The sequence below is a fragment of the Apium graveolens genome, chromosome 6 (genome assembly GCF_009905375.1).
Source record: "Apium graveolens cultivar Ventura chromosome 6, ASM990537v1, whole genome shotgun sequence".
NCBI lineage: Eukaryota > Viridiplantae > Streptophyta > Magnoliopsida > Apiales > Apiaceae > Apium > Apium graveolens.
The window spans coordinates 20434102-20446683 of NC_133652.1; the positions used below are offsets into that span (position 1 = coordinate 20434102).

At 37.1% G+C, this 12582-nt stretch overlaps 1 protein-coding gene across 1 annotated transcript; it reads left to right on the forward strand.

Moving 5' to 3' along the window:
- The first annotated feature begins 5536 nt into the window (after positions 1–5536).
- On the forward strand, positions 5537–9518 carry LOC141668292 (phosphoglucan phosphatase LSF1, chloroplastic-like). Its single transcript, XM_074475108.1, has 8 exons — positions 5537–5757; positions 6327–6413; positions 6854–7069; positions 7592–7697; positions 8100–8180; positions 8264–8360; positions 8445–8825; positions 9169–9518. The coding sequence occupies exons 3-7, from the start codon at positions 6873–6875 to the stop codon at positions 8462–8464; spliced, it is 501 nt and encodes a 166-aa protein (XP_074331209.1). The 5' UTR covers positions 5537–5757; positions 6327–6413; positions 6854–6872; the 3' UTR covers positions 8465–8825; positions 9169–9518.
- Positions 9519–12582: the final 3064 nt, after the last annotated feature.

Here is a 12582-nt window from a genome sequence, read left to right on the forward strand (position 1 = left end):
AAGCGTAGAGTGGGTCCGGTAACCTATGAACAACAACATAAGCCGGAATAGACCACGATCGCTTAAGAAACTAGTCAAAACTCACTCATACCCTAACGGTCGCTTATACGCTTAACGATTTGCGTTAATCGCTCGCGTACCCTCGGCTCCACTAATTTTAATAAATTAACCATCATGAATTTTAAGGAGACTCTTTCGCGAATACTCTACCAACTGCCTAATGGTAGAGTATATTGATGGTTCGTTCGCGTAACGTCGATACTTAAAACGGTCGTTTCTTCTAAACCGTACATGGAATTCAGGCGAACCACATACATAAACGAAGCTTACGACACGATCTAGATAAACATGGCAAATTTATAGATTAGACAGTTAGCTCTCTGTCCCGAACACTAAGAACAAGCAGTTGTATGAAAACGGGCATTACGCCGACTATGTTTACGCGATTACCAAGTTTTAAACTTCTCCAATCAACCACAATTCAACTCACAACCACCAATACAACCAAACTTTATCCCAACCTTACTACATCAGTCCATAACCTCATGATTTCCCAACTCATTCAATCACAAATAAGAGCTACTAACTATATTTAAGGTTTATTAACCAATAACCAAGATTCAATTATCAAAACCACTACAAACCCAACCAAACTTTAAGCAAACAAGCATCATGCTTCAGATATAATATATCAATCAAAACCATTCCTAAATACTCAAAAGTAAAGCTAGGGTTTGAAGTTTATACCTTCTTGAAGCTTCCTAACACAACACAAGAGCTTTGAATGCCTAAAAGAACCTTGGTCCTTGCTTGTATAACCTTAAACTTTCATAAAAAATTAAGAAAACTAAAGTTATTTCTTGAAAGTTACTATTCACCATCTTCTTCCTTGATTTATTGGAAGAGATTTATGAGGAATTGGAAGCTTAAACTCTTAGGATATACTTATCTAATCACCAAGAAGCTAAGGAAATTAGCTTGGATTTGTTTATGAAGTGAAGCTTAGATTTTTGAAATTTTCTCTTCTTTGAAATGAAAAAAAGCCGAGAGCTTTTGTAAGGTCAACTCCTCTTCTTTTTGTTTTATGATATTTGCTTGGTTGCTTCTTCTTTTTGTCTTAGCAATTGATTTAGCTTTTTACCATGGTTAATTTTACATGGCCCAAAATCAACCAACAAAACAAAACCCCTTTGTCATGCTTATGTCATCAAGCTTGTGTCATCTTTTTAATATTTGTCTTCCCTTTGTGGTGTGATGACATCATCATCCACTAACCTCTTTGATTAACCCTTAATTACTTGGCTAATGACCGCTTATCTTTTATACGGTTCGCTTAACTTTCGTTCTCGTTTGTCGTTTGAGGGATCATATTCGGGATCTTATTACTTGGGTTCCCCTAAACCTTTCTAAACATTTTATATTCCTTTTATGATCCTTTCTTATAATCCTTGAATTTAAATCCCTTTAATCATGTTACCTTATACTCAATTTTTTCGGTATCTGGTGAATTTTCGGGAAAAATGAAAATGTCCGGATTCGAATTCTAACGACCTTTACATACACTCATTTACTTTATGGAATACTAATACGATCTTAGAATTTCCATAACAGTACTCCTATATAGCGTGGTCTGATAATTTTCCTTAATCAGCATAGTCAGCAAAAGTTACTATTCATTAGGGTTTCAAAAATTGGGGTTATTACAGAGCCCACTCGTGATCAATTATACATAACACTTATTCTTTTTTTTCTTTTTTTTTTGCAATTTCTAAACGAGTATGTTTCGCTCTATCTCGTTCAACCCTAGACTACTCATATAAATATGAGTCGGCTACTAGCCATTTGACACCTAGCCACAACAACTAGCAATGAAATCCAATTTTTCTCCAATTTCTAAAAATCCATGTTAATTTATTATTAAGAGAATATCCTAAATTTTAAATATAAACAGGCGATTAAACCTCGACAAACAAGCAAACCATGATCATGATCTAGCACTTAAGCAACCTATAAGACTTAGTGAAATACAATTGTCTATATCATGCAAATCAACTTAATACGACTTAACATCTCTAAACACGACATCACTACACTAGCATCAATATCACAAGTCGACTGGAAAAATTATCTAAGAGATCATGTTATAATGCAAATGCATGAACTATATGAACAAACTAACATAAAACTATCAAAAATAAAAAAAAAACTATATGGCAAAATATGCAACTATATGAACTAAAAACTATCATGAATATGCAACTATATGAGACTTACACAAAACATATTCCTTCAACTACTACCCCCAAACTTAAAATATTCACTGTTCTCAGTGAAGGTAATAGTAAGGAATTCAGGCATACCTAATCAGAATTAGGCTCCTCACCCTCAACGGGTGGAGTGTCAGGTGTGTCCGGAGGTGGATACACGGAATCCTCACCAAAAACTGGCCACTGGATATCAACATCGGTGGCTCTAAAAGCTGTCCCCAATGCTTGGGTGAGATCTCGTGCGAACCTGTTGTGGATGTCATGCATCTCATCCATCCTCCTAGCCAGACGCCTGTACTGCGTATTGCTTTTCTTCGACGGTTCCTTTAACTGTGACGACTCTATCTCCTCACCCAATTGAGCTCTCCAACCCGCCTCACGGGCTTTCTTCGACCCACCAGCATAATACTGATCAGCTGGACGCTTGCCCGGAATCATATCAAATGAATAACCAAGACCTTAGGATCGGGCTCACCACCATACCACTCCACCATGTGCAATATAATCGAACTATCAATGGCAGCACTAGGGAGCTGAAGTTGTTCATATGCGGCCCAACGAACACGAACTACCATACACAACCTCGTCACTATGGATGTATAGGGTATAGAACCTGTAGTGCTCCCTCTCAAAAATCGCAAAATACCACGGTGAATAATCCTACTAATGTCCACATAATCACCCTTCAGAATACCCCACAATAAGCGCGCTCGCTCTAAAGTAACCTCATGCATATGAGACGATGGCAGAATATTAGCACAAATAAAGGCATTCTAAGCACGGGCAAATTTGTTCATACAAGAAGTAGGAAATGTGGCATAATTAGTTATGCCTCTCTTGAATGTCCAATGAGTCTTAGGCACACAAAGAGTAGCCACAATCAAATCCAAGTCAAAGTCCTCTGGAGTCTTATCATTCCAAATGGCTTGACCGGGTTTTTTTGCGGGCTGATTAATTACCCTCCTTATTGCTCCTGTACTATAATCAACCTTCATCCCCCTAACCACCGTGAAACCATTCTTCTCCGCCTTTGCATTAGCATAAAACTCCCGCACAACACTCATGGGTACAGCAGCGGGTTCCTCACAAAAAGAAACCCAACCTATCTCCTGAATCATCTCCAACAACTGACCATCCTTCCCTGATGGCAGAAAACCTCGTTCCTTGATGATTGGCTTCGAAAGAAGCCTAGTATACTCTGCTTCAGCCTCGGGAGTAGAGAACCTTGGCCTTACACCAGCCACACTTGATGAATCGGTGGAGCTGCTGCTGACTTGTGTTCTTTGTCTCTTGGGTGCCATTGGAAGTGAGTAGAGAGAATAAGAGTTATGTTTGAGAGAGAATTTTTGTTTGAGGATTTATGAATTGGTGAAGAAGTTTGTGTATGAGGTGTATGTATATATAGGTGGTGAAAAGAGAATTATATATGGAATAGAAGTGGGATTTGATTATGGGAATAATGGGAGTAATGGGTTTGATTTGGAGAGGGAATTATGGGATGTGGGGGAGTAAAATTCGGTTGGGAACTGATTTTGGAACAAAATTCCCGTTTTTCCCCCTTAACGGCCTTTTATTTTTTTCTGAGTCGGGACACGGCGCAACCGCGTGCTGAGACAGCGCGGGCGCGCGCTACATCTGCCAAACCTTCGCGGCCGCATGCTATAACAGCGCGGGCGCACCGTGTTTCTGTGAAATCAGCGCGGTCGCGCCAAGCTTCTGAAGTGGGCCCTGAATTTTTTTCTTTTTCTGTTTTTTTGTGATTTTCTCTTTTCTTCTTGCTTCCTCTACTTACTAATGTACAACAAACTTGGGTTGCCTCCCAAGAAGCGATTGTTTTACGTCGTTAGCTTAACGTAGAACTTGAGATCAAACGGAAATAAAATGGCACTGACCACCTCGCAGTTTGTCGTGTCACCATAGTAATGCTTCAACCTCTGACCATTAACCTTGAATGTTTGGCCCGGATCATTCTCAAAAATCTCCACCGCTCCATGTGGAAACACAGTTTTGACAATAAACAACCCTGACCATCTTGACTTCAACTTTCCAGGAAAAAGATGAAGACGAGAGTTGAACAAAAGAACTTGTTGCCCCGGCACAAATGACTTGAGCACCAGACCCCGATCGTGCCATCTCTTAATTTTCTCCTTGTACATTTTGTTGTTCTCATAAGCTTGAAGTCGAAACTCGTCGAGCTCATTCAATTGAAGCATCCTCTTCTTTCCAGCTGCATCCCAATCCAGATTCAACTTCTTCAAAGCCCAATACGCCTTATGCTCTAGCTCCACCGGTAAATGACACCCCTTACCATAAACCAACTGATACGGTGACATTCCTAGCGGAGTCTTGTATGTTGTTCTATAAGCCCAAAAAGCTTCATCAAGCTTCAAAGACCAATCTTTTCTCGATGGACACACAACCTTCTCTAGAATGCGCTTGATCTCTCTGTTAGATACCTCGGCTTGACCATTTGTCTGAGGATGGTAAGCCGTAGCAATGCAATGATTCACATTATACCTTTTCATCATAGCAGTGAACTTGCGGTTACAAAAATGTGACCCCTCATCACTGATTATGACTCTTGGAGTTCCAAATCTTGTGAATATCTGCTTATGAAGAAAATTAAGCACTACTTTAGTATCGTTCGTTGGCAGCGCCTTAACTTCAACCCATTTCGACACATAATCAAACGCCAACAAGATATACTGATTGTTACAAGATGAGACAAATGACCCCATGAAGTCGATTCCCCAAACATTGAAGACTTCGACCTCGGGAAGCACATTAAGAGGCATTTCATCCCTTTTGGACATATTCCCCACTCCACTACTAGAAAAAGTAGAATAGACATCACCTCTTAGACATCGGTTGCTTTTCTGACCGATGTAAAAGGTGTTTTCTACATCGGTTTTTGACAACCGATGTCTTTTGTTGTTATAAACATCAGTTGTTTAGCACAACCGATGTTATATGTCTGTTTTAAAAAAATTAATTAACGCACCTTCCCCGTTCCCCCCTTAACCAAATTATTCATTCCCTCCAAGTGTTTCCCCCCCTTAACCAAATAATTCATTCCCTCTTTAAAATTCCCCCTTTTTTTTACCTTAGCAAAATTTCAAGCCTAAAATCTTCCCTCCCCTCTTTTGGACTTTACACATAAGATTAAAATTAAATCAGAAATTAAAATACGTATACATACAACATCTATTAAAACATCAAATATAAAACATAAAATCAAAAACCCTATCCTCTCTCCTCTGTCTCTTTACTCGACCGAAGAACAACCCATCTCAACTGTGCTCATCTCTCTCTCTGCTTGACCGCTCTCTCTCCCCCTCTCTCTCTCTCTCTCCCTCTCTCTCTCTCTCTCTTTCTCGCTCTCTCTGCAAAGGTCGTTAGAGTTTGTTCAAGTCGAAGTTTAAAGCTCAAATTGGAATATAAAGCTCAAGTCGGAGGTTAAAGCTAATTCAGAGGTCTAAACTTGAATTGGGTAAATATTAAACCCTAACTTTTAAATTTGGGGTTTTAAATTAAACCCTAATTTTTTGTGCTTCTTGGGTCACTAATTATGTTGATGTGGTGGTTTTTTTTTCTTTTATAATCTGAGGTAGAGGATGTTTTTTCCTAGGGCCTATTAGTACTAATTTCGAGCGTTATTAAAGTTGAAAGCTTTACCTGTTCTGGTGGGTTTTTTTTCTTTTATAATTGTAGGCAGAGGATAGTTTATCTAGTATGTAGTGGCTAGTAGTGGTAAGTACGGGGGTTATTAAAGTTGATAGCTTTATATGTTATGGTGGTAATGGCTTTTATTGTGGTCTCCGATCTAAGTTGTCAACAAGTAATCTGTTTTATTATTTATTTTTGTTATTTATCACTTATTAATTTATCGGTGTCTGATTACTTGTGTAAAATATGTGGAGTTTTTGATGGATATTCATTTTATTGATTCTAGTTGATAATCTTCTGTATCTAAAGCTAGTGATCAATTTGGTTGACTGTTTTTAAGTTTAATTTTGGAGTACCAGACTGGATTAATTTGGTTTTACTGTTTTGTTGCAGTGCTGTTTCAGAATTTGATGCTCCACTTCCTATTGGTGCTGCATCAGAAGGCAAAGAATGTGCCGAGAAAGAATGCTCGAGAAAGAGGTATGGTGTTTTGCTATAAATCTTCCCTCTTATTGTTAATTGCTTAAATTTCCAAGGTAGATTAGTTAGAATATACTAAACAATGTAGTAGTTAAAAAATAAGTGAAAAGAGAATCTAAAGGCTGCAATAGATAAGTTTTATGTTCATGTCCTAATAAGAAGCACGATGTCATGTCAATATAATTGTTTTTTTATATTTGCATCCATCAGACTAAAACTAGTTAAACTTTTGAATTAGCTTAGAATTGCAGTCACCTGCATAAGTGCATGGTTTTTCTTCCTAGTATCCTTATTGTGCTTAAATAGGTTTTTAGTTAATTGGTATGCCAAATCATGCATATTTTTCCACACTATAGCTTTCTTTCATATTAGTTGAGGTAATAAGTGTAGGTTTCAAGTTTCTTAAATCATGAGCACTTTCATTTCATTTTTCTTATCAGGGAAGTAAATTCATTTGATATGAGAAAGAAATTGTCATTTTGTGTGGGTCTTCTATTACGTTTACTGAAGAAGAATCACCGTCTTTACGTGACTTGTACCACTGGTTTTGATCTCTCTCTCGCCTGCGTCATTGCGTACCTTCACTGGATGACAGATACCTCTCTTCATACAACATATAGTTTTGTAACCTGGTTACATTCATACAGACCTGATAGGTATTCCTTGATCTTCAGCTACCTTCATTTAAATATTATTTATTGAAGTGTGTTAATTATTGTTTGCATGTTTTCTGTTCTTTATATGGAAAGACAAATATCAGTCAAGAAGATTTATGGAAATGAATGTTTGAATGACTAATGTTCTCAAAGGTGTAAAATTTTGGCTTTCACGTGCAGGTTATTTGTGAGTCAGTGTTAGTAGGGTAAATTCTTTTGTAAATATTTTAATGTTTCAACTTAAAACAAATTACAAATCTATTATTTTGTGGATAACATGGATATGGGTTGTACTTAGTTTACTGTGAACCCTTCAACTTGTATCCTAGTAATCACTTGTACTTGGACGTCTCCAGTTATTTTGTTATATTAGATTCTAGCCAAGCAATATAGGGAAATTGTTATTGTATTGAAAAAGGAAGCACCATTTAATCTCAAATATGTTGTAGTAAAGAACAGTTTGGTTAACTTTTTTTCAATATGCAATCTCAACATTTTTACAGTAAACTTTATTCCTTGCAGACCAGCGATTGCCTGGGAAACCTGGCATCTCATTGCAATGGTGGAAGACGGGAAACATGATGAACCTCCAACCCATGCTGTAACTTTTATGTGGATAGGACACGGGGTAATGGCTTCTGCTCTTTCTTTATTTTCCACCTTAATAATACTCTATTAAATTGAGTGATAAATTCCCTGTTTGTATCAATATCGAAAAATATTAATATTTTGAATACACCTGTTGGACGTGATTGCTAATTTGCTATACATTGAGAAGGTGTTTTGGATCAATTGTCATATGTAGATAGTATATGCAAGATGTGAATAACATAATTTGAAAAGTTTTACTTTTTATAGCTTTAAGATGGCAACACAAGGGAAACTAATGCTCTGGGGTGCTAAGGTCTTGCATATATTGATAATGTCATATTAAAATTGAACATACATAGTCTTCTATTATTTGGTCAGATAGTCTTCTATTGTCTGATATGCAATTCCTTAACTATATTTAAATTGCATATACTTGCAGATTAATAGTCTAATTGACAGAGGACAACTGTGGAGACTTGTGGCATCTTCATTTTTGCATGCAAATATCGGACATCTCCTGGTCTAATTAAATATCTGTGCACACAATTATAATATGGAAACTATTTTATAGTGTGTGTAATAAGAGGAGTTTGCTTTTTTCAGATAAATTGTTGTTTTTTGAACTCTATTGGTCCGACAGTGGAGAAACTTAGTGGTCGTGGAAGATATATGGCAGTTTATGTCACCTCTGCAGTTGCAGGTAACCACAGATAAATTATGTATCATTTCTCTTACATTGGTAGTACTTCTACTATTATCTGATTAAATTGTTACTGTGAATTAGGTATATCAATGAGTTATTAGTTCTGTAAAGCACCAACAGTTGGTGCATCTGGAGCAATTTTTGGATTAGTAGGTTGTCTTCATTCCTATTGTCTAGCACATGTATGAAAATATATATGTCATAGTACATAAGATATCTATTTTAAGAGCATCTCAGTTGCATCACTTGAAGAATAGCAGCAAACAAAAAACATTGGATGGTACCATTCATTTAGTGGATCCAAAGTATGAGAAAGTACTATTGTCTCAGTCAACAGGGGCACCAATTTATACTTCATATCACACCCCTGTCAACCATAATGAATCTGGACCTGGAGCTCTTCACTATATGTATTGTGAAGACGACTGGATGTTGTATGCGGACACTGAGATTGGCAAAATGGTATGTCCTCTTAGTCTTACTTTTGCCGCTTTGTAATTCTGGATCAACAAAGGTACCGCTCCCAAACTTGATTTTATTTTTAAATTTTCTTCTTTCTTGATCTCGGTTATCTTGATTCATCTTTGGATTGTGTGTGAGTTCTTCTAGCCAATACATTTCTTTACAGTTGGCACAGTCCTATATAATTTAGTGTAAAGTTGAACGATATACCCATCCTAGATATTTTTGGCACAGTCCTATATAACTTTCTGTTTTATTGCTCTTCTTTACGGTTGGCACAATACTATATAATTTAGTCATATACATTCCATACTCTGAGTTTTGGTTGATTGACAAATTGCAGCTTTTTGGTCGGAGTGCATTGACATTGCAATCTGGGGCTAGCTTTCGAGGAGATATCAACATCTTGCTTCTTGGTGATCCTGGAACCAACAAGTCACAGTTGCTGACTTATATACATAAGCTATCCCCTTGCGGAATTCACACAAGTGGACGAGGGAGCTATATTGTTGGATTGACTGCCAATGTAGCCAAAGATCCAGAATCTGGTGATACAGTATGTTTGCAAACAATATGCTACATAAATATGTGCAGTACTTGATGTTTGGATTAGATTAAAGTGTTGTTCCTGATGTTTGGATATTGTTATTGGATATATAGACAATTGATATTATGCAGTAATTGGTTTTGTTAGTTTATTGGTTTGGAAAATTTTTGGCATCTATATTTATAAAATGTACAATAATGAAACAGGTAATCAGAAATCATTACAATGGAAAATGATGTTAATTTAACACTTTAACAAATGTTATAAAATAAAAAACTGATGTCTATCAAAACTTAATACATTAGTTTAAGTGGAACATTGACATCAGTAATATCGAATAAAACCGATGTTAAATATTACAACAAAAAAATCTTAAAACAGAAAACCGATGTTATTAAGCTTTATAGAGATCGGTTTGTCACCAATAGATATCGGTTTGAAATAAAGAACCGATGTCAAAAGTTATGTTTACATCGCTTTATCTTGAGAACCGTTGTTACTGGTATTAGTAACATCAGTTCAATAGGTAAATGAAAATATTTTGCTTATCTCACATATGTTTAAATTGATAAAAATATTATATTATGATAATATATTAAGATTAGATATGTGTTAGAAATTTAAATTTTTAAAAACTGATGTTATATGTCTTCTTTAACATCAGTTTAAAACCGATGTTAAATGGGGGGCCTTTAACATCACCCACGAAGACATCGGATTTATTTGTTCATAGACATCGGTTTTTAGCCGATGTCTATTCTACTTTTTCTAGTAGTGCTCGTTGACATCGATCACATTTCAAAACAAACTGATGAGCATCTTTAAACAAAGTTGGCCGAAAGAAACCTGCTTGAAGAATACGAGATGTTGTCTTTTCTCCATCATAATGTCCTCCATAAGCCGTTGAGTGGCAATCTCGCAAGATACCCCTCGTTTCGCTGTAAGGAATACATCTCCTGATGATTTGGTCAGCTCTTTAGTGAAAAAGAAATGGATCATCCCAAATATACCACTTCACTTCATGTCAAAATTTCTTCCTTTGAGCTGGAGTCAACTCTGGAGGCATGACATTACTCACAAGGTAGTTCACAATATCTGCAAACCACGGTTCTTCTGCTTGCACTCCAAATAACTGCTTATCGGGAAAAGACTCATTAATCAAAGACTTATCTTGTGAAGTAGCAATTGGATCCTCTAAATGCGAGAGATGATCAGCGACTTGATTCTCAGTCCCCTTTCTGTCCTTGATCTCTAACTCAAACTCCTGAAGTAAAAGAAATCATCGAATCAACCTTGGCTTCGAGTCCTTCTTCGAGACAAGATATCAAATTGTTGCGTGATCAGTGAAAACTGTCACCTTCGTCCCAAGGAGATATGATCGAAATTTCTCAAAACCATAGACGATAGCCAAAAGTTCTTTCTCGGTAGTGGTGTAATTCAGTTGAGCACCATTAAGAGTCTTACTATCATAGTAGACTACATGAAATATGTTGTTCTTGCGTTGCCCAAGAACTGCTCCAACTGCATAGTCGCTTGCACCGCACATCATTTCAAATGGTTTAGACCAATCTGGTGCAGTTATGACAGGTATCGTAATTAAACTCTTCTTCAATGTCTCAAAAGCAGCAAGGCACTCGTCATCAAACTTGAAAGGAATGTCTTTCTTTAGCAAATTGCACAAAGGCTTCAAAATCTTCGAGAAGTCCTTGATGAAACGCCTATAGAAACCCGCATGACCAAGAAAACTGCAAATTCCCTTAACATATATGGGTGGAGGAAGATTTTCGATCACCCCCACCTTGGCTTTGTCCACCTCAAACCCTCTGCTAGAAACCTTGTGCCTAAGAATGATGTCTTGGCACACCATAAAATAACATTTCTCCCAGTTAAGAATAGAAACCTTGTGCCTAAGAATGATGTCTTGGCACACCATAAAATGACATTTCTCCCAGTTAAGAACCAAGTTGGTCTCAACGCACCTTTTCAATACTAAACCCATATTATGCAAGCATTCATCATAAGAAGTTCCAAAGACCAAGAAATCTTCCATGAACACTTCTACGTCATTCCCAATCATGTCAGAGAAGATAGCCATCATACATCTCTGAAAAGTGGTTGGCGCTCCACATAGCCCAAAAGAAACTCTTCGAAATGCAAAAGTGCCGAAAGGACATGTGAATGTAGTTTTCTCCTGATCTTCTGGAGTGATACGAATCTGATTATATCCCGAATAGCCATCAAGAAGATAATAGTAATCAAGCCGAACCAATCTATCAAGCATCTGATCAATGAAAGGAAGAGGGAAGTGATCATTCCTTGTAGCCTTGTTCAGCTTCCTATAATCCATGCAAACTCTCCAACCTGTGACTGTTTGTGTCGGAATGAGCTCATTCTTCTCATTCGCCACCACAGTGATACCACATTTCTTTGGCACACACTGAACTGGGCTCACCCATGAACTGTCAGAAATAGGATAGATAATTCCTGCATCTAGCCACTTGAGAATTTCCTTCTTCACAACCTCTTTCATGATCGGATTTAGCCTTCTCTATTGCTCAACAGTAGGCTTGCTTCCTTCCTCAAGCAGAATTTTATGCATACAATAAGAAGGGTTGATTCCCTTAATATCTGCTATAGTCCAACCAATTGCTGATTTGAACTCTCTAAGAATCCTCAACAGCTTCTCCTCATCAGTACCTGATAGGTCAGATGCAATAATAACAGGCAAAGTAGATGCCTCACCTAAAAATGCATACCTCAAATGTTCTGTTAGGAATATATGTGCATTAGTTTGATGATATGTTTAACAAAACACTTAAGTAGAAGTCTAGTGTTTGTAGCCTCAACGGATAAGACCACTTTGGCTATCCGTTGATGGTGTAGCTTTACTTAGAAATAAGTCTAGTTTTGTAGCACATTTCAGTCTCTGTATTTGAGATATAATTCTTAGAAGTTGAGGGAAATTATAAGTCATGTTGACTACTAGAGGATATGCAAATAGGAAGGCCAATTGTAAATATTTCATGCCTTGTAATTTTGTATAAATGAAGTGGTATCAATGGATAACTTAAAGACCTTCAACGGATGAGAAACAAAGCTTCAATGGATGTCTCTAAAGCTTCAATGGATAACATCCTTCAACGGATGAGTGCATCAACGGATAGAGCTTCAACTGCTAACACATCAACGGATAAAGCCATCAACGGAAGA

Bases quoted from the DNA above. Each gene is read 5' to 3' on its own strand.
- LOC141668292 (XM_074475108.1), top strand. From the start codon at position 6,873: ATGAGAAAGAAATTGTCATTTTGTGTGGGTCTTCTATTACGTTTACTG. The intron at 8,181-8,263 runs GTCTAATTAAAT...TGCTTTTTTCAG, and splicing joins CAAATATCGGACATCTCCTG to ATAAATTGTTGTTTTTTGAA. The intron at 8,361-8,444 runs GTAACCACAGAT...ACTGTGAATTAG, and splicing joins TGTCACCTCTGCAGTTGCAG to GTATATCAATGAGTTATTAG.